Source organism: Scylla paramamosain, chromosome 24 (assembly GCF_035594125.1).
Source record: "Scylla paramamosain isolate STU-SP2022 chromosome 24, ASM3559412v1, whole genome shotgun sequence".
Taxonomy (NCBI): Eukaryota; Metazoa; Arthropoda; class Malacostraca; order Decapoda; family Portunidae; genus Scylla; species Scylla paramamosain.
Window position 1 is genome coordinate 6,457,501 of NC_087174.1, and position 22,507 is coordinate 6,480,007.

At 37.7% G+C, this 22,507-nt stretch overlaps 2 protein-coding genes across 13 annotated transcripts in view; one reads left to right on the plus strand and one right to left on the minus strand.

Moving 5' to 3' along the window:
• The window catches only part of LOC135112646 (alpha-(1,3)-fucosyltransferase C-like), a 21,614-nt gene extending 7,157 nt beyond the window's left edge, over positions 1-14,457 (plus strand). For 2 of the 10 annotated variants that reach the window (XM_064027245.1, XM_064027242.1), the window contains 9 exons: positions 5,327-5,403; positions 8,431-8,531; positions 9,093-9,450; positions 9,941-10,113; positions 10,875-11,003; positions 11,395-11,517; positions 12,700-12,885; positions 13,410-13,568; positions 14,009-14,457. In XM_064027245.1, coding sequence (XP_063883315.1) covers positions 5,329-5,403; positions 8,431-8,531; positions 9,093-9,450; positions 9,941-10,113; positions 10,875-11,003; positions 11,395-11,517; positions 12,700-12,885; positions 13,410-13,568; positions 14,009-14,273 — 1,569 coding nt within the window. In that variant the 5' untranslated portion in view covers positions 5,327-5,328 and the 3' untranslated portion in view covers positions 14,274-14,457. The other 8 variants (XM_064027239.1, XM_064027238.1, XM_064027240.1 and 5 more) reach the window with 8 other exon arrangements.
• Positions 14,458-17,632: 3,175 nt separating this feature from the next.
• LOC135112645 (schwannomin-interacting protein 1-like) overlaps positions 17,633-22,507 on the minus strand; it is a 48,841-nt gene continuing 43,966 nt past the window's right edge. For all 3 annotated transcript variants that reach the window (XM_064027234.1, XM_064027235.1, XM_064027233.1), the window contains 3 exons: positions 22,284-22,395; positions 21,997-22,096; positions 17,633-21,722 (listed from right to left, as the gene is read on the minus strand). In XM_064027234.1, the coding sequence (XP_063883304.1) occupies positions 21,596-21,722; positions 21,997-22,096; positions 22,284-22,395 (339 nt within the window). In that variant the 3' untranslated portion in view covers positions 17,633-21,595. The remainder of the gene's footprint in view (positions 21,723-21,996; positions 22,097-22,283; positions 22,396-22,507) is intronic.

Sequence of the window (22,507 nt, forward strand, 5' to 3'; positions counted from 1 at the left end):
CACTTTTGTCTTGTCCTTGGCCCCAAGCCATAATTTTCCAGTTATTTCCATCTAAACAAAATAAAAAAAAAGTTACTTTGATCCTAAAACTTTGCTTTTGTGGTTAGAACAATGAATTTACATTTTTGCCTTATTTCATTATGGTATGTGTTACTACTGGTTTTCATGTCAGGTAAAGACCTTTGCAAAATCTCAATTGCTTATCTAATTGCTTTTTTTTTTTAATGTTGCAAATAAGTTAGAACAATGAAAGAAAGAATATAAAGTGTTCCAAAGATTTCTAATTCTAATAAGATCATTCTTGAACTGACCAGATCTAGCAAGAAATTTCTCATATTAAGAAGAATTTGTTTACATTTCACAAATCTCAAATCTTCCAGAATGTTCTACCAGACACTTTTAGAAGTTTCTAGAACATTTTAGAAGATTCTATTCAATGTAAACATTTCCAAAATATTCGAGAACTTTCTAGAATACGGCAGAAATATGTAGAAGTATCAAGAATTTTCTAGAATCTACAAGATTTTTTTGAATGATTCAGAATATTCTAAAGTAAGTTCAAGAATATTCTAGAAAGATTGAGAATATTCTGGAACACATTCTAGAAAGACTAAGAATATTCTAGAGTACTGCTTGACAATATAAAAGTAGGGGCTTGCAGACCACCAATCAGTTGTGCTTTGGTTGCCTGAGAAGACTCATCACAAGAGATGAAATGACATCAAGAGGCTGCAATCATTCTCCAGATGCATTCTGCTACATATGTGGTCAATCCATTAAGACAAGAGCAAAGAAGTTCTCTGTGACAGCATTTGAAAAAATGGTGAAATTTAGCTATTTTGGGGCAAAAAATCATTCTAAAAGCCACAAAAGCAAAGTTTGACAGAAATATTGGATATTTTCTATTGTTTTTCAATGAAAAGAGTTGGAAAATAACACTTGTTTGTCAAAAGACAAAAATCGTGTTACACAATGTAAGTAGTTCAATTTGATTAACAGGCTTTATAAAAAAAAAGGGGGGGTGGGCTTTTGAACAATAGTTAGCCTGGAAATACTAATAGTCAACAATTTTAAAGGTATAGGGAAGCATAAGAAAAACACACATGAACAAAATGAGGGAAGATAAAAGTAGCAGGATGAAAGTGAAAGTGAAAGCAAAAGGAACTGACTGGGGCTGAAAAAGTTATCAGTTTTGCTGCGTGCTGCCACTTCAAGAGTAAACCTTATCACTCCATATTGTTTTATTTCTTCTTTAATTTTCCAATTGTTTTCTCAAAATTATATTTTTATCTTTATTATTATCATCTTACTTTCCTAAATGTTCAATGGTTTCAGTCAGACAAGCCGTTACTAGTGCACCTCTCACCTGCATGGCTAAAGCTATCACACATGCGCACAAGGGAGTGGTGCCAAGGAGGCAGCCTATGTATAACTTCATAGAGTACACAGGAAGGATGACGCTACCACCCTTACGTCAGTGCTCGTGATTGAGTTCGACGCATCTTTACATTTACAGCGTACATATTATTCGTGTTTCGAGCTGTTCACTGCTACACGACCCGGCCATTCAAGCAACACACTGATGCGTAACCTATCTTTTCGTTTTAAGAATAAGCACCACAGCAGCATGCATATCGAATAGTACAAAGGCTACATATGTACTGTGTGGCATTGGCGCTTAAGAGCTTGAACTCAGTCCTTCGCCAGCAATCGATCACTGTAGCGAGAGTTCCCGGTCCGGCCAGAGGTTACGAGCTCCCAACATTAAACCTCCTATCTCTCCTCCAAGTTCTGTTAAACTCAATTGAATTAAATTAAATTGGCCTTGCCTCATCGTGCGTGTCTCCCCGCTCTCCGAATGACTATAAGCAGTGTCCTGTGTACGATGAGTAGTGCTAAATGTGGGTACCTCAAGGTTATGTATGTACTGAGCGCGAGTCGTCAAGGTCTGTTTGTGAGGCTTGCAGTGTGCTGAATTGTGCCCTGCAAGAACCTGCGCTACCATCTCCGCTACTAGTAGCTGCAGAAGACAATGGATGTCATCAAAATGTGGTACGTAGTGTTTTGACATTTTGTCTTTATCATTCCTGCAGCGTCTGATCTCTCCGCTCCCCGAACCCATGGCAGTGTCGAGTGTACCGCAGGACTGTGTGGGTGTTCGTAGTACATGTCAAGAATGTGTTCTGCCGTGCAGAAAACAGAATTCCGGAAAGAGTATTTTTTTTGATAAACTATTTCTTAAAAAAATACAAATTCGTGATACATGACTGTGTTACGTAAGTGTCTGAACACCAATCCAAAAATAGGAAACAATTTGCAAGAATGAGGCTGCATTATCGGACTTTTTTTTTTTACTGTAATCGTTTAAGTCTATAACATGACTCACGACTTGAAATGCGAACGTCTCTTCGTCTCAGCCCTTGTCTCGCAGGTAACGTACGAGTAGGAACGCAGTTTGATTGGGGTACTAGCTTAAATGCCTCCCGTGCAATGCTAGTCCATCATTGACTCTGATATGATATGATGTAGAAGCCCTTGGGTTATACACAAGGAAAAAGCTGTAGTGGGGGCACAGGGAAGACAGTTCAGTCTTCCTTGGATAAGCATTTCCCGTTGTACAATCACCATTGACATCAGTTACCAGAATCTGCGTCCTTCACACGGTTTAGTATTCGACAGTGAGCTGAACACGATTTGAAGTAATAATTTCAAAGATGTGACATCCATAGCTGATGTGTGGAAAATGAAGGGAGGTGCAAAAAAGGAGTCTGATAATGCTTCTTGTTAGCAACGGAAAGCCACTGTGTATGTGTGTGTGTGTGTGTGTGTGTGTGTTAAATAGCATTACCAAAGTTTACGATTTAATACTGTGTGAAAGGCTTCGGGCCTGGTTTATTCCTTATAGAGAACAAGCAGGAGGTCAGGAAGGACGAGGATGCACTGAACATATTGTAACTTTGCGACTGTTAACTGATTTTGCAAAAAAAAAAAAAAAAAAAAAACACCCTATTTGTCACATTTGTCGATTTTTCCCAGGCTTACGATCTTGTAGCTAGACGAATTTTGTTTAAGATTTTACAGAGACTTGGTTGTGGCGGAGTTATGTTGGCTGCACTGATTGCTATGTACCGTGTCACCGACAGCATTCTTGGCACAGTAGTAATATCGGCCACAATTGGTGTACGCCAAGGGTCCCCCACTTCATGCCTCCTCTTTATATTATATGTTAATGACTTAATTAAACTTGTCAAAGAAAGTTGTGCACCAGAAGGTTTCCTCCCCTGGCTCCATCTACTGGTATTAATGGACGACACAGTCCTGTTAGCCACCTCTAGAGCAAGCATGTTAAGAAAACTAGAAACTTTAAAGCAATTTTGTGATAATTACGGGATGAAAATTAATGTTTCAAAGACTAAGTTTTTTGTAATTTGTGGAACTACGAGAGATGAAGAACCATTGAAGGTTGGTGAATTAGTAGTAGAGTCATGCAGCCAATATATATACCTAGGTTCCCCATTTACTTGTGATGGTTGTGTCTCTTCTTCTGTCAAGGTTCATGCCAGTACTAAGATGGCTCATGTCAATAAATTCATTTGCTTTTTAAAGAAAAATAATGACATACCATTTGTTGTAAAGAAGAGAATATTTGATGCTGCACTAATGTCAGCCATACTGTACGGCTGTGAATCCTGGCTGAATGCTGATTTGAGGCCTATAACTAGACTTTACAACTTATGTATTAAACAATTGCTTTGTGTTAGAACAACAACCTGTAATGACATGTGTTATGTGGAATTGGGTTACCCTCCACTGAAAGACCTTGTGCTGAGCAGACAAAGAAAGTTTTTTAAAAAGATGTGGCAAGAAAGAGTGCATTTGAATGATGACCCCTTGATCTTTGCTATTAAAACCACTCTTAATAATAGACTTAATACAAGATCTTTTATTTCTCAGTTAATTAACGACGACAGAAATGATATACATATTGCCATGGAAAAATTAAAGTGTGACATATCTGCCTCAGATTCCTCCAGGAGAGTAACATACAAAGCAATAAATCCCAGTCTATCGGTTCATGATATCTACACCCGCAAAAAGAGAATCAGAGAAGACCTAAGAATTAATTTCACAAGATTTCGTCTGTCGGCACACTGGTTAGCAGTTGAGGTAGGCAGGTGGAAAAGACGGGGGCGTGGCCGCCTACCTCTAGAGGAGCGGCTGTGTCCCTGCGGACAAGTACAGACAGAAGTTCATGTCATCGAGCAATATCCCCTCTCACAACACATCCGTGACACATATACATATTCTACACTACAGGAACTATTCAGTGGCTCCTTTGATAATACAAGACTATGCATTATTATAAGCTCAATCTTGAACTTATATTCCCACAATTTGTGACATATTTAGGTATTAGGGTTATGTAACATTAGTTGTCATATTGGTGACCTGTTTTCTTTTCTGTAATGAACAAGATTTATTATAGTACTGAGTTATGTTGGACTCATAAATTAATATTGTTATGTAATTATTACTGTAAGTGCAAGATGTTGTGGTCAATAAAACTATGAACTATGTGTGTGTGTGTGTGTGTGTGTGTGTGTGTGTGTGTGTGTGTGTGTGTGTGTGTGTGTGTGTGTGTGTGTGTGTGTTTATCTACCTATTCCGGAAATTATGTAAGTATGTCACCATAGCAAGGATAGATATATGATTTCTCTCTCTCTCTCTCTCTCTCTCTCTCTCTCTCTCTCTCTCTCTCTCTCTCTCTCTCTCTCTCTCTCTCTCTCTCTCTCTCTCTCTCTCTCTCATACACACACACACACACACACACACACATACACACACACACAATGGCAACAATATTCTCGGTCACATGCTTGGCTGCTAGTCCTGCTATAGCTGTTGTCTCTTGAAGGTGTCTGGGTTCACGCCACTCTCGATGTTAAGGGGATTTTTCACCGACGAGCAGTTACCGTTCTCCCTGGGTAAGACGATGTGGTGCGTGGCATGTCACACTTATCCTGACGTGGAGCTATCATGAACGCTAAGACATGCAGTATAGCTGACGGTCATTAATTTAACACGTGATCTTCATCGCCTTGGTGTATTACGAACGCACGCACATATGACAAGAATAGTATTGCTCTTGCCACACACTTGGTGGCTTTTCCTGTTTACTTTCTTGGTGGGCTACCTTCCTTACATCGTATTGATCTTTGTGCATGACTCGTCACATCTCAAAAGCTAAACGATGTATTTTACTTAATGTAATCTTAATCACATCTTTCAGATTTTTATATTGTCCTCTTTTTTTTATTTTTTGCAGCAATGAGGTGGAGGAATTTTACCCGTGTTAGAAGCAGCGCCTCTCAAAATCACGACCTAGACGCAATGAAAGCAAAGGTAATATATATGTACATCTTGGGTGCTGCTCTTCTTCTCATTATAGACTAATTTTCATGAGCACAACATACAATATTCATGAAGGTGGTACTGAACTCTTGCACAGTGATCACATTACCTATTGGCCGCGGTGGTGTCCTAGTGCTTGGCTCTCCTGGCGGGCAAGGCAGACCACAAGCTGTGAATGTTTCGGGTGAGGGTTCCGTGGCGAGGGTTTCGAGCAGGGGTTCCCAACCTGTGGTACATATACCCACAGTGGTACATTTGCACTTTTCAGGGGATACATTGGGTCTCAGAATAACCACCATTGTGCAATACATGGTCTTATAATCTGCAGTCAGATTGAACAATGTTTTTTTTTTTTTTCAGTTTCCTCAATAAACAAATCTTTCATCTATATCATATCAGGAGTAAGGTGAATACCACTTGGTTTTCACTATTATGGAACTAACTGTGTACGCAATCTGTCCTGTGCCTGAAAGGATCAGGTACTGGACGTAGTGACCATTATAGGTAATTATAAGAAAGATATGTATGTGATGGATCAAGATATTTTGTAAATCACTTATTGATGCTGCCATCTTCAAGATTCCTGTGCGATCTACTTATGCAAATTTCATAATAAAATAGTATAGAAATATTATAATTTCATCTTTTTTTATTATTTATGTATTCATGGGTACATATAAACCTATAAAAATGTCCAAGGGGTACAGAGGAACAAAAAGGTTGGGAACCCCTGGTTTAAAGTGTGTGGTCTGATTTGCTTCACTCAGTCGCGACCATCTGACTCTGTGGATGAGACCTTTTGTACGGTATGCCTGTGTCTAGTTCAATGGCTTGGAAATTCTGATAAACTACAAGAAATTTTCGAAGTACTATTTAAAAAAAATGAGGGAACTCTGGCGTAAGATGATGAAAGGTAACGCAAAGCTTCGCCTTCAAAACACCTGGTAACCATTATTTTTTTATTTATTTATTTTATTTATTTATTTTTTTTTTTTTTATATATACGACGTTGTATCATCTTTGTAGGATACAGTACGTAGTTTACTCACGTTTCTTGGGTTTCCCACTGGCATAGACACTGTCGCGACCGACAATTCCTTGCATAATTCCTCTAGCGACCGGATATAAATACTCAAATATTTTTTTTTTTTATCTATTTAATGAATCATATTAATACATAAAAAACATCCGATACTTCGCCAGCAAAATAACAACCGTTACACAATCTTACTTTTCCTTCTTAGTGATAATAATTACAAGATATCAGTCTTCAATCTACATTCAAGAATTACTTTAATCTTCGTACACAAAATACACACAGCCTAATTTCAATCATCAATACATTCTTCGTTCTTCGCACAGGAAAACATGTATGATGTCTGCGCTACGGCGATTTACGCAATTAACATTCAATAAAAAAAAAAAAACATACATGAAACATACATACCTCTTATCTCTGATCTCTCTCTCTCTCTCTCTCTCTCTCTCTCTCTCTCTCTCTCTCTCTCTCTCTCTCTCTCTCTCTGCTACTCTCCTCTCCGCCCTATCTCTGCTACTGACCTCTCCCTGATATATACATTCTATAGTACGTTTTTCCCTGAAAACGTTATCTCTATATTAAGGTCGAAATTCCAGTGCATTCTTTCACACACATACAGTAATACAATTCACTCACATGATCTGCCCACAAGCATAGCGGTATGTATATATAACTTAACCCAGTGAGGTTATCAGGGCGGAATTTGGGGTATAAGGGCAGAGCGAAAGGTGGAGTTGATGTGGGAATGCTTTCCCCTTCGTTCGCAGTGTCCTGCTGGGTGCTGTGCTTGCTTTCCCCTTCGCGTCATGTAATAAAAAAAAAAAAAAAAAAGCTGCACTGATACTGAGTTGTCTGTTTTCTCTCTCTTTCGTCTTCCTTGATTTTCTTCATTTTATTTCGTCATTCTTCTTTTTTTATTCATTTTCATGTAATGTAGGGTTATCACAACACTAGTGATGTATCGGATATTCGCATCCGCATCCGCGGAGTATCCGCACTGAAAATACTATCCGCATAACTATTCGCATCCGCGTTTTAATATAACCAAAGATCAGCATCAATATACGCAACCGCATATTCACATAACATAAATTCCACCTCCGCATTTGCATCCTCGTCGGAGAAAGGCGGAGATTGTGGATCTATGTGTGCCAAATTATGAAACTGTTAACTTAATAAGTGAACAGAAAAGAGATGTGGCATGACGTACAAGACCGCTCACATGGCATGAGGGGAGATGGGGCGTTGAGTCTTATATTCATCATTTTTACATTGTAAAACTAGAAATACAGCGTTCTTACTTGATATTGAGGTGGCTGACAAGTGGCAGTTTTAGAAAAAAATATATATACGTACAGTATACGATATTTTTCTCCATTGTGAGTAATGTTTATCTATTTATTTACTTATTTATCTATTTTATTTATTTTATTATTTATTTACTTTATTTTTTATTTATTCATTTATTATTATTATTGTTTCTTTTCTTTTCGATTTCCAATTAGACGATTCCCAGGTGCGGTCACACTTGCCTTGGAACATTTGTTGGTAACATCCCTGATTTTGCTCAGAATCTCAAATAAAGTTGAAAACTCAGCCGCATTCACATTGATACTGTTGTGGGCGGGGCTACGAGCTGCCACAGCCCTGTTTTTAGAATGGCGATGACTGTACAAAGCACTGCTCGAAACACTGTCACAATACTGTCCGCGACGTACTGCTGGCAGGCGTGTTTTCATCATGCAACGAGCAGTGTTTCGGGCAAAGTTCAAGGGCATGTGTGGCCGCGTCTTTAGGGCACCAATTAAAAGTGGCGCGTCGACACCTGGAGAAGTGACCATTTCTTGAATATCTTCCACTACAGCACTTCCACTCACCAGCTCTGGATATCATTGCTGGTAAAGTGTCTACTTAAAGGGTGTTTGAACGACTGTGCCTCGAGGATGAGAAATGACTTCAAATCGCTGGTTGTCCCACAGAGGTTGGCGACACTGGTGGTGGTCGTGACAGTGGTGAGCGGTGTGGTTTATTTTCTCATGGGCATTAGTTACAACTACACCCAGCTGCCCCTCCCCCCTCCGTGAGTATTTGCAATTCTGCCTGATTCCTCTTCCGTTAACACACACTTGACTGTCAATATCACACTGGCACATGTGTGCACCGAGTTCTTTTTACACAAGTAACATTATGCATCTTCTTTCTCCTTCCCATATAACTATTGTAAGACTGCTCGAGAAATAAATATGGAATGCAATCTCTCTCTCTCTCTCTCTCTCTCTCTCTCTCTCTCTCTTCTGCCTAGTATTCTGGTCTATATTTTTAATTTTTTGGTTGTTTCATGAAAACTATTGTTAAAGGCCACAATGATGATTAATTAGGTTACCATGGGTGTTTTCCCCATTGTTAAACTATAAATAGCATCATAAAAGACTCTTGACTAATTACAGTAACTTCCACTAAAGTCTGTTAATCAAATGCAGTTAACAAAAAAAAATAATAGATACGTACGTATAACATGATTCTACCAGTCACAAGTTGTTAGAAACCTGTCTTTGAGCATGACTAACTATCTTTTTGTCAGTTCATTATAAAGCAAAGAAAAATAATGCATGTTGTAATTTTTTTTAGTCTTCTTTCACAGGCTTCCAAAAATTGCACAACAGCTCCTCGCGACACAGATACCGGCCACGACCAGGCTGCCACCGCCACCATCCACTGTACAGCACCTCCAAGTCCCATCCAGCTCTCACGGACCTTCCCCCACCAACTCTTCTCCACTCGTAACCCAAACCCCTAAACTCTCCTCATTGTCACCCACTCCTTCCCCTTTCGTCTTTCACAAAACCAGCACAGAATTATTGCCTGGTGACTCTAACTTGCCTTATCCAAGTCTCTCCCTAGAGAACATTACGAATCCTCCATCTAGAGTGTTCAAAGAGCCTAAGCGTGAGCCCAACGACGATGACGTCCACTTGAAGAAAATACTGTTCTGGAATGATGTGAGCAAATATTCAGTACACTGGTAATTAAAGAAAAAAAAAAAGACACGATAAGACTAATGATGAAAATTTTTGCATCAGTGAGATAGGTACTCTAATCGATGAGAAGTGAATGGCTAAGGAAAGCAGCACCGACTGTCTTTCAAACTGAGCTTGCTAGACTGTAACCTCTCACGACTTTCATCCACATTAACCAGTTTCTCCATATCCTAACTATGATGATGATGATGATGATGATGATGATAATGATGATGATAGTGACGATTCTGACTAATATTTGATGCGAAACACTTGTAATAGTAGTACGAATAGTACATATAGTAAAAAATATTAATAATGTTGGTTTTATTATTATTGTTATTGTTGTTGTAGTAGTTGTTGTTGTTATTGTTATCATTGTTATTATTATCACTATCATTATCATCATCGTCGTCGTCGTCGCTGTCATAAGGAACCACTAATAGCTCGCATCTTCTTCTTTGTTTCCCAGGATTATTACAACAAGCACTTTGGGTTTGGCTTCGGCCGCGAGCCTTTCCTGGTGGCGGGGTGCCGCGTCAACACATGCACTACTACGGGGGACAGGACGCGCTACCCCATCGAGGAGATTGATGCGGTGATTTGGCACTTCAGGTCCAGCGACAGATCTTTACCAGAATACAGGTAGTGGCCATCTTGTGCAGTACTGTATACAGAAGGCTAGATGTGTATCTCCTACACATATGAATTCATAAGTTCAATCAGCAAATGGCATTACAGAGTAAGGTGGATATGACAAGTTCTTATGATCTTGTCGAGATGCATATGATAAATTTCATGTGGGAGGAAAAGATGAAATTGGGGAGGCAGTAGACACCTGCCGAAACGATAATTACTTCCAGTGAGGTCTTACAAGCACAGGCCTTGGTGGGTGCTGTGAACTTGCTTTCGATCCGGCTGTGACCTCCCTGAACGTTTCCCTTTGTCTCACAACACAAGAGAACAGTCACAGTCTGCCCTCTAAAGACAACTCTCTTCCTTCACACAACTCAACATACATCTAACACACGTACTTACAATTCATAAGTTCAAAATGGCGGGTCAACCATCAGCACTGGAGTCCCCGTCTGGAGAGGAAACCAGATATGTCCCCAGATTGAACTCCTTCAACCCAAAGTGTCTTGACACCCTCACCCCTCAACTTTTCTACATTAATTTCTGCAATATTTGCATCCTTATATCTAATTTTCAATCTGTGAAACACCACTTCTCAGTATCTGATGATCCTTTTATGACTACTCTATACCTAGGAACTTGTAAATATTCGTTCCCCTAGACCAGTGGCCCTTTTTCATAAAAGAATAACTTTTCAATATTGGTCCCGAATAAATAGCAATGTACTACGTGTATGTGTAAATGAACGTAAATTAATGTACTTTTGGCAGATCTCCTCACACCCGCTACGTGTTGTGGCTGATGGAGTCACCCGCGTACCTTTTTGGAGATCTTCAGGAATACAACAATGTCTTCAACTGGACCTTCACCTACAGACTGGACTCAGATTTCCTTTTACGGTGAGTAGAATAGTACGTACGTACTTGGAGTTGAAAGAGAAAACAATACAGTGAACCTTCACTTTTTCAGAGAGAGGGAGAAGAGAAGGGGGATGGCAGCACGCACGTGAGAAAGGGGTAAAAATATTAATCAAAACAGATATCTAAAGTTGCTGCAATTATGGAATTACTATTACGTCAGTTATAGTGCACAACCTAAAGCCCTCTAATCCCTCTAACGATCTCCTCACAAAATCTGACCTTTAGTAGAGGACCTGAGATGGAGACGAAGACACGTAGCACAGTGGTGAGTGCGGTATGTTGCTTGACTAATGACTAGGAGTTTGCAACCTGCATTTTGTTTTTACCTTAGCTGTGTGGTTACATAATAATGATTGTTTGTACTTGACAGATACAACCAAGTGTTTCGCCGCCGGGATCCGCTGCCTCCTACAGACCACAATTACGCTGCTGGGAAAACTAAGCTCGCAGCCTGGTTTGTCTCCCACTGCACAACGGACTCTGGCAGGATCACGTAAGTGGATCGTAGCAAAACCACTAGAATAGGAGGCGGGAACTGGCCACAAGAGGAGTGTCGCCGGATATTGAACAAATGTGGGGACGCTCTAGGTCAGGTGTTCCCGACCTAGTGTACATGTATCCACAGTGGTACATTCGCACTTTTGAGGGAGTACATTCGGTCTCAAAGAATAATCACTACTGCGCAATACATGGTGTTGTAATCCCCAGTCAGATTGCACAATCTCGTGTTTTATATATATATATATATATATATATATATATATATATATATATATATATATATATATATATATATATATATATATATATATATATATATATATATATATATAAAATTTCCTCATTTTAGCAAGCAAAACTTTTATCTTAATTATATCAAGAGTAGGGTGAATACCATCCGGTTTTCACTATTATGAAACTAACAGTGGCCACAATCTGTACTGTGCCTGAAAGGATCGGGTACGGGACGTAATGATCATTATGGATAATTTTAAGAAAGATATGTATGTGATGGATTAAGATATATTGTAAATTACTTGAGTTTAGTTTATTGATGTTGTCACCTTTAAGATTCCTATGCAGTCTACATATACAAATTTCATAATAAAATAATATCAGAATATTACAATTCCATTTTTTTTTTTTTTTATTATTAATTAATCTATGGGTACACGGGAGCTTATAAAAATGTCCAAGGGACACAGAGGAACAAAAAGGTTGGGAACCCCTGCTCTAGGTAAAACACGAGCCCGATGCGTAAAAGATCCGTGTGGATTTTGATCAAGCTTGACTGTCCTGCCTCCACACAGCATCCCCCTCCATTTCAGTCAACTGATGTTTCAGGATCCCCCTTATTGGAACACTACGTTTTCTCTCGTCTCCTCTCGAGGAACTATCTCCACCTGAGATCATTTAATTTAATAGCAAACCTCTTTGGTCATCAGGCGACCCATTCTTTGAGATCTCCAGAGCTGCATACCAATGCCTTGCTCAGCTTTGGGGCACAGTGGAATAGAAAAAGAGATTAATCTGTCGATTTGATGCGTCTAGAATGGGAACCTCTGATTTGTGGAAGCTTAATTAAATATGCAAAAGTTGTTTGTTTCATACAGAAATGTTTCAACAGCAAACGAGTTTTCTTTGGTTTTCCTGACTTGACGTTTTCTTTCCGCAGACTCACCAGGACGCTGCAGCAGTGGATTCCCGTAGACGTGTTTGGAGCCTGCGGACCGTTTGAGTGCCCTAGAAAACACACAAAAGAATGTTATGGAATGCTTAATGCCTCCTATAAATTTTATCTCTCTTTTGAGAACTCATTGTGCCGAGACTACATCACCGAGAAGTTTTTCAACATCCTAAGGTATCAGTAACTTTGCTTTAACCTTGTGGATTAAGAGCAGCCACCGTCGTGCAACAAGCCACACTCTCCTTCCACTGTATTTAGCGTTCTACACCATGTCCTGTGATGTGCTAAAAATCACCATATCTCAGGTTTTGTGTGGATAGACAGATCAGGACTTACGAATGAGGCAAAATACAAAAACAAATGAAGTGAATAATGAAGGTTATTTGACTTCTCACCACAAAAGTACATAATCGTGCAGCGGGAATGTCACAGACTTTTATGTTAATGAAGGTTGCGCACAAAACTTGATTTTTTTTACAATGTTATGTGGTTATAACTTTTTAAGGGTGACTTTTACGGGGATAAAATTTATCTGGTGAAATTCATGTTGGTGGAACTTAAGGGTTTGAGGGTGGCAACTTCGTTGGAGAAAGAGATAAACAATGTACAATCTTCTTTTGGGAATGCATCCGATATTTGAAGGTTGCCTTTTCCTTCCTCTCCATCAAGAGTGTGTAATTCTCGCCGTGTCACCGCAGGCTGGACGTGGTGCCCGTGGTGTTTGGTCTGGGGAACTACTCTGCTATGGCGCCACCTCACTCCTACATAGACGCACTCAGCTTTCCATCAGTGAGTGCACTGGCCACGTACCTGCTCTACCTTCACCACAACGACACTGCTTACAATGAGTACTTCAGGTGAAACCCGTTTTCTTTTTTTTTTTTTTTCTTTTTTCAGATGTAGGCTACATTATATATATATATATATATATATATATATATATATATATATATATATATATATATATATATATATATATATATATATACATACATACATACATACATACATATATATATATATATATATATATATATATATATATATATATATATATATATATATATATATATATATATAGTTTTCTTCCAATTCCAATTCAAAATTTACTTTATACCGTGTGGTTTGGTTAGGTCATAAATGTAGCAACGAAAGAAAATCCTAATAGCGTCCACTGCATCTTGTGAGAAGCTGCCGATAATAAGACGAAGAAACTTTAGAGAATACCCCCAAAGATGTTATGCTGTTTTAACACTCACTTGCATTCACGGACACCAACTTGTATTGTGTACCGCAGATGGAAGAGGTTTCACAAGCTGTTCAATTTCTGGGCGCTGAGTTCGCAAGAGTACTGTTCCCTGTGTGAGCGCCTGCACACCGACAATACCACCAAGACCTACGACATTCACAAATGGTATGTTGAAGACGCACACTGCAAGACCAAAAATAGCCCAGATGTATATGACTTTATTAATGCTGCTCCACAAATCAGCAACATGGGTACCGCGAGGAGTCTTCTCATATGTGTTTTGATTATGGTGCCCCTTGCGTGGTTCTCTTAATAAGGCTGTGTATCAGTACCTTGGTGTGGTATCCATGTAATTAGTCTTGCTGTGCTCAGACCAGACTGAAGGTATATGCGAATTGTATTTTGTCCATTTGTAAATTTATTTTTCTTCATGGATTAACACATACACACACACACACACAAACACACGTTTGGTATTCAAAAAAAAAATAAATAAAGGCATTATGAGCTTGGCTCAATCCTCTAAAAACACAAATAAATAAATAAATAAATAAATATATATATATATATATATATATATATATATATATATATATATATATATATATATATATATATATATATATATAAACAGCAGTAGTAGCACAAACAGAAGAAACAGCAGCAGCAGTAGCAGCAGCACCAGCAGCAGCAGCAGCAGCAGCAGCAGCAGCAGCATTAGTAGTAGTAGTAGTAGTAGCAGTAGTAGTAGTAGTAGTAGTAGTAGTAGTAGTAGTAGTAGTAGTAGTAGTAGTAGTAGTAGTAGTAGTAGTGCAGCACTTAAACCTTTTCTACACAAACGAAAAGGCATTGCACAAGTACCAGTATTATTGTTAAGTATGTTCAGCACGTGATCTTAAAACCAGTAACAGTATTATAAGGCTTTGAAATGCTCTTGTGATATGAACGTAAATATTTCACTATGTGTTATGGAGATGTGTGCGGTAGGATCCGTAGTTGGAGTGACAGTCGACAAGAACACAAAACAAAAACACAACCGGGACCACTTTTTGAAATACTTGGTTCTCTCATAAAGATTATTTTCAGAAGCCTAAGGACATTGTTCATTTGTTTTTCATGGGTGTTTTTCCCTAATTATGATTTGTTTTATGTAAGAGGTGCACTGGCCTAGGACAACGAAAAGAGCAGAAAAAAATAATAATAATAAAAGTCTAAAGAGTGTCGGTCCCAAAAGAAAGATCAGAAGGACCATCCAGCACTGGAGGATGCGGAGAAAATCTGCTTACAAGGAATGGTACAAGGGAAAACAGATAGAGGGAAACCAATGAAATACTTCGACAGCTTGGTACGAGAAACTGGGGATAGCAGGAGAGCACTTTTTTTTCTTTCTTTTCTTTTTTTGAGGCAGAATATCGGAAGAGATGGCGTTCCATGGTCGCCGACGTCAAAGACAAGGCACATCGGTACATAGAAACAAAACCCTTGGAATCAAGAAAGAACTTAAAAATTCGTGCAGCTTCCACAAGAGCCTGTTGAAAGGTGTCAAAATAAGACGCTGGAACATTTGAGAATATACATAGTTCACGGGTTGCAAGGTCACAAGTAATTCAATTGTTTAATATCCTGAAATGTCCCCAACTTATGGAACAGCCTATACATTTCTGAAATGCAAGCGATGTCTTTAACTTGGATAGCTTGATGCCAGAGCAATCACATTTTCAAAGATTTCAGCGTCTTATCAGGACTAACTTCAGTTGACTAGTGGAAGTTTTCAAAGATTAATATTATTTTTTATTAATTATGTATTCATTTATTTATTTTATTTATTTATTTGTTCATATATATATATATATATATATATATATATATATATATATATATATATATATATATATATATATATATATATATATATATATATATATATATATATATATATATATATATATATATATATATATATATATATCAAGATTAATGGCAGTTTAACAAGGAGTCTGCCTCACAGATGGGAAAAAAAATAAAATAAATAAATAACCGTGAGAGCTCGCCTAGTAATCTGTGTGGCCTCTGGATGGTGGTCCTTATGACTCGCCTAATAATGAGTGTGGCCTCTGAAAATGGTCCTTATGAAAGAATTAGTATTTTTAAGTAAAGGCTCAGGTTTCTTCAGATCGGCGTCGCAACCAGTACAACAAAAGCCACACACATAGAAACAATTTTACCTTAGTAGCCTGATCTCAAATTTTATCTTTGTATTTCAGAATTATCTTATTGTAAAAGAATTATGTTAAATACAAAATAAGTTGTGGTAAAATCTCTTTAAATATCCTTTAGTTTAATTGTAATTTGGATTATGCTCCTCATCTAATCGGCACATGGCCACACTCCCTCAGTCTCGCCTCTCCAGCCTCAACCATATTCTGAAACACTTCTGCGCGCACCTCCACTGCCTTTAGTTGAAATGGCACTGGTTTTTAAGTTTTTTTTTTTCTTTTTTTTTAGCAGTTCTAGTGGCGGACTTAAAACTTTTACACTATTAACAGGAAAAACACTCTTGAGAACCCGACTAATGATCTCTGGTCTTAGAAAAGTCATGGTGAGTGAGCAAAGCGTTTCTCATTACGGGCCCCACACTGACTGATGTGCGTTGTCCCTCTAATAAAATTATACTCAGTCTTCGACATTAAAATAACATCAGCGTCTTCATCTGAGGGTTAGGTTTTGTTAGCTTAGGTTTAGAGTAATTCAGTTTGTTAATTTCACTGCAAATTCCTTCACTTTATAGATCATGATTTGCACAAGCATATATACTAAAAAAAAAAAAAAAAAAAAAATCCCCAATCACTTCCATTAGAACCTTGAAAACATCCTGCAAAACCTCAATAACTTCTCTAAATTAATAGGCCATAGCTTTTTCTGTAATTCCCAACATACTGATGTTCTAGTTCATGCACAATCATTACAAATATTTTCATGTAGCCAATGTGTGGAAGCCTTAACAATACTTGGCTGTGTCCAGCAAAAAGAAACAAATTACCTTACCGGTCATTCACGTCAACCTCCGTCTCCCTCCATGTTGGAATCAGATTATAGCGATCAGCTGAGCTTGCGTTCGTAGCTTCGAATGTAAACGCGAATGAATATAGCTGGCAGGAGTTTTTTTTTTTTCTAATCTTTAAATGTTCATTTTCATCTTAATTTCAGTTCTAGTTTTTTTTTTTTTATTATTATTAAATGTTTTGGAATCTGTGACAAAAGCACTTACTTTATTCACTTCTAGTCGTCCAATTAATTGTAATTTCGATTCTTTGATTTTTTTTTTTTTTTTTTTTTTTTACAAATGCACTGGACTCTTGAAAATACCGTTACTACATTTAAAGCAGCAGAGATGAGACACTAAAGTATTAAGGAATGCCTGACACTGCAACTGGTTTACCCTGATTCCTGACACACCATACTATACACTTCTTTTCCCGCATCTTATAAGGCCAGTTAATCAGATCAAAGGATCCTATTGGTGTTCCCCACTGTGGCTACCGTAGTTACTACATGAAATGATGGTTTACCGGTGACAACTATTTTGTAGAGAGAGAGAGAGAGAGAGAGAGAGAGAGAATCTTTATCATCAATCACTTGTATTCCTGGATGGTATAAAGGTCAACGAAACTATTATTTTGGGGCGAACTTTTACGTGAACAAATATGTACAGCAATCTTGTCTGCAACCAAAGAGTTGAAGAAAGGTACACATGAAAGCATCAGGACTGAGCAGGAATGGAATTTCAGCTGACCCTGGACTGCTGGGGTCAATTCCAAACCAATCATTACTCAAAATAACTGTTATCTTACAACAAATAAAAAAAAAAATCATTGAAGCTGCTTCTCACAGGAGTAAAGTCAGAGACCAAGCAAAGCTACCTTCAGAACTCAATAATTATAATGCTACTTCACAATGCAATGGAGTACGTTCGCTCTTCCCCAACAGCGCAACCAACATTAATTAACAAGACTTTCTTCCAAGTGTCACCATTTTACTCTGCTGCAAGATGTAACTCACACTTCTAGCAGAATAATATCATGGAGGTAACAGTTACTATAATAATAATAATAATAATAATAATAATAATAATAATAATAATAATAATAATAATAATAATAATAATAATAATAATAATAATAATTAGCCATTACAAAATACAGCATTCAAAGAGCACACTGATAAATGATTATGAATTACTAATATTGATACATATTACAATTGCATATCACCAGCAAGTACATAGATAGTTAAGTGAACAGTAAGGCCTTGAGAGACTGCCTCACTATAAAGCAACACTAGAGTGAGAACCTGTGCCTCCAATTGGACAAGACACGCCCACTTTAGCAGAAGACAGAATGGTTGGCTAATCAGGACCATTTGCATCCCCTCCCATGCACCCACACAAGATTGGCAATAAAAGGCTTTGGTAATTAATGTACATAATTAAAAGATATAATGATAATGATAATAATAATAAAAGTGAATAAATAATCACTGCAACATCACCTACTACTTGTACTCTCTGTGGAAGACTGGGCTCAAACATATAACATCTGTCAAAAGAAACAAGAGTACAAAGACACACTTCTTAGTAACAATTAATGATAGTGACGAACAGAAAATAAAGACTGAAACAGCCGCACTTTCCGCTGAACATGCAAAAATTTTCTGAAAAGGTTACACGGACTCTTGTGACACTGCATTCATTCCCTTCTGCTCTGATTCCTGTTACTTGTCTCACACTCACTCACTCCACACCTTCACGCATGTCTCACTGCCAATAACAGCACCGCCACACCACTTGTTACTTTGTTACTGTCATGGGATCCCCCTAAGTCGGACCTCTGTGAGTCAGAAACTACCAGTATGGCTGCCTATAGTCAGAACTATATGGTATGGCCAACTATTAATATACAAGGATAAACAACAAATTGTAAGTGGAGTTACTGCATTGTCTTCTGCATCTATGTGAGCTAAGTAAATATTTAGGTAATTTACATACATAACAGAAGATAAAAATACAACTGCACTCACTCACAATCCACAACCTTTATATTCAAGAGAAAAAAATGTAGGTACACCATTAAAGCACTGACAACATCAAAGGCTTTTCAAGAGCTCTGCTCCCATGTGTGGTCAATTACAGGTAAGTTGGAGTTACAGGTGTCAGATTGTCTTCAGATGCATGAAGTCCGACATTGGGGTGAGTTCCCAGATTGCCTCACTGTGTTCATGTACACTTGTCCCAAGAAGTGATGTCAAAAGTCTTACAAACTTCATGTCTATAGATCAAACATAAATAAATGTATGTATTTATGAACTGCTTAACATTAAAGAATTCCACAATAATCAAGAACTGGGGACAGGATGGATGAAGATAGTTGCCACAAACATTTTTCTGTAAGAAGTGACATCACTACTTTGGGCAAATGGATATTTATCACTTTGACATGATAACTTTGTCTTACTATTTCAAATATATTTACAGTATGCAGAGATATGCATGAAAAGCTGTTTGCTACAATTCAAGGATGAAGCAATTTATCACCACATGACAATCACTCATTACATGCAGGAAAACTCTTCAAGAGTCTACTGCTGTTAAAGTAATCCAATCTTCAAGCCACACACACATTGCAGTAACCAGGAAGCCAGGGCCCATATTGAGAAACACTTTGTTCTTTCATCAGGACTATTTTCAAAGGGCATAGAGATGATTAGCTGGGTTCTCATGGATGTTTTCCCCATTGATGATGAAGAATGCTAATTAAACTATCACTAAAAATCATGAAAACATCCTTGAAAGCCCCATTATCTTCCACTACAGCCTGTTAAAAGTAGTCAAGATAAGATCCCAAAACGCTTCAGAATGCAGTCCCGGAGGTTAATATTGTCTTGAGAACAATAGCATCTTTGTGCTGATAAAATAATGGAGAACACTGAACCTTACTCACATGGTACTTTGACATCATAAATAATATCCATCTGCAAAATTATTTACAAAAGAAGAAAATAAATAGGTATGTATAATTCTGCATGTAATATACACAATTCTATGATTCATAGATTAATCATCTGAACTATCTATGATCTACTTAAGTTAGGTTAAGTTAGGATAGGTGAGGTAACTTAATCTAACCTAACCCAACCTGAACTCTCTATGATCTAGTTACCTGCAGGTCCCACTAAAGGAATACAATCTAGCAGTTCTTAAAAGTATAATTAATGGACAGATGCAAGTCTCTAGATGCTGTAAATTTTTGAAGTCACAGTAACCTGGAGACCAAGTTGTAAAGTTATTATACCTTTTACATTTAATATAGGAGGTTGTACAGTAAAGAAAACCATGAGTCATAATTCAAGTTAAACATACTAGTAGTATTTATCAATACTGGTTTTTGTTACCAGTTCAGCTACACACAATTCTTAGCTTCTATTAAAGTGGTAACATGACATATTTTACTGGTATATACTATGCATGAGAACTAATATTGGCCTGGAGTTCACATAGCTACTTTAATGAGGAGATTCAAGGACACATCACACCTGCCAGTATTTTGTTGCTAAGAGTTTGCCTTAACCATTCATCTGATGCTATGAATCTGGTATAGTGATACATACATTCACTTCCATTAATTCTGCAGAAAATACTCCAGCTCCGTTATTCTGATTTTACTAACATACACATATAATGAAAGGTTACATCAGCAGCGACAATTGATTTATACATAAGCAGTGGATAACACATACTGTGTGTGTTGCTGCCTCGCTAGCTTCCTTGTTCTTTGGCCCCTTCCTTATGCTATACACCAACCCTTCTATCACAGAACATAACCTGTGCTCCATTGCTTACCCTCAAACTGCCATGGCTTCTCCTCAACCTTAATAAAATGTTGTGGTGAAAGTCTTAAAATATCATTCTGAAAGACACCGCCAACAGCAAAAGTTGTGAATTCAAAGAAAAAATCTTAATACATTAAATTACCTTAGTGAAATTTTTTAAAAATAATGCCTCGGATAGTTAGTCAGTGCTCATTAATTTCTAAGTAGCCGGGAAATGAGTAACAGTTAAAGTTAAAGGCATATTACAGGCCATTTATAAAAGATATGCAGTATGTTTTACAGATACTGAAAGGAAACTGTTATTATTGAAAATGTATCAACGGTTTTCCCTCACAACAAATCTTGACAAATCTTGAACAAGGTGACACCAAAGATAAGACCATTTTTATCAGTCATTCACTATTAATAATTCAAAGATAATTGGGAATTACATTTTCTGTGTGAGTACTTGTATTTTTTTGTGAACTCAAAGTATAGAATGGTAACTTACTATGTCAAATTAAACTGTTCTTTTGCTGCTAAAAATATATCAACCAATGACAGATGAGTATTTATTTACCTACTTATTCATTCTCTCTCTCTCTCTCTCTCTCTCTCTCTCTCTCTCTCTCTCTCTCTCTCTCTCTCTCTCTCTCTCTCTCTCTCTCTCTCTCTCTCTCTCTCTCTCCCCAAAAGAAAACTGAAAACATACTGAACACTCTCCATGTTCCAGCACTTGTCAGCGGGCAATCAATACATCTGGCTGGTGGATCACTTCTTCGAACTGCCTTTTAGCCTCATGGAATTAGTCTTGGTTTTTGTGGGTGGTGTGAGGACACTTAGACTCTTGATACTACCATCTTTGCTATCTCCTCGCAGACTTAGTTCCTTTGCACCTCTGAAGTGTAACAAACAGGAGGATGTAGTAGATAAGATACCTAGAGTTACTACTACTACTACTACTACTACTACTATTACTAATATATACTATATAACAATAATTATAATAATAATAATAATAATAATAATAATAATAATAATAATAATAATAATAATAATAATAATAATAATAATGATGATGATACCCTCCCAACCTGTAGATTGAGACATTCATCACAGATATATGCTGTTCTCATGCCTGAATTATTAATGTTTTGTAGACAATGACTTACATGTGTTTAGTCAGATCCTCAATGTCCACCAGCATAGAGTCCTGCTCCATGTGGAGGTCGTCTCTCTCCATAAGGAATGTAACAAGGTCTTCATTTAAACCTGAAAACACAAGAAATTCAAACTAGTTAAAACTTTATAGTATCTTACTAGCAAGGTTCACACACACACACACACACACACACACACACACACATGCTGAACTGGAAGGAATACAAATAAGACTAATCATTGCATGGACAAGGAGAGGGTTAAAAATTTCTGGAACAAAACACTGGTATACACTCACTTTCAATCTGTGTGTGAAGGTCATTGACAATAACCTGTAGCTGTGCCACATTCATGTCTGTCAAGATCTGGCGGCTGATCCTCCTCTTGCTATCCGGAAATGGAACACCAATCTGTCAGATCAAAAATGACATGTTGGCAACTTCAGTAAATTATCCAACATTACTCTTGAGAAAGGTTAGGGGGAAAGGGAAAGATGGAAAGGTGTTGGGCTAGATAAGGTCA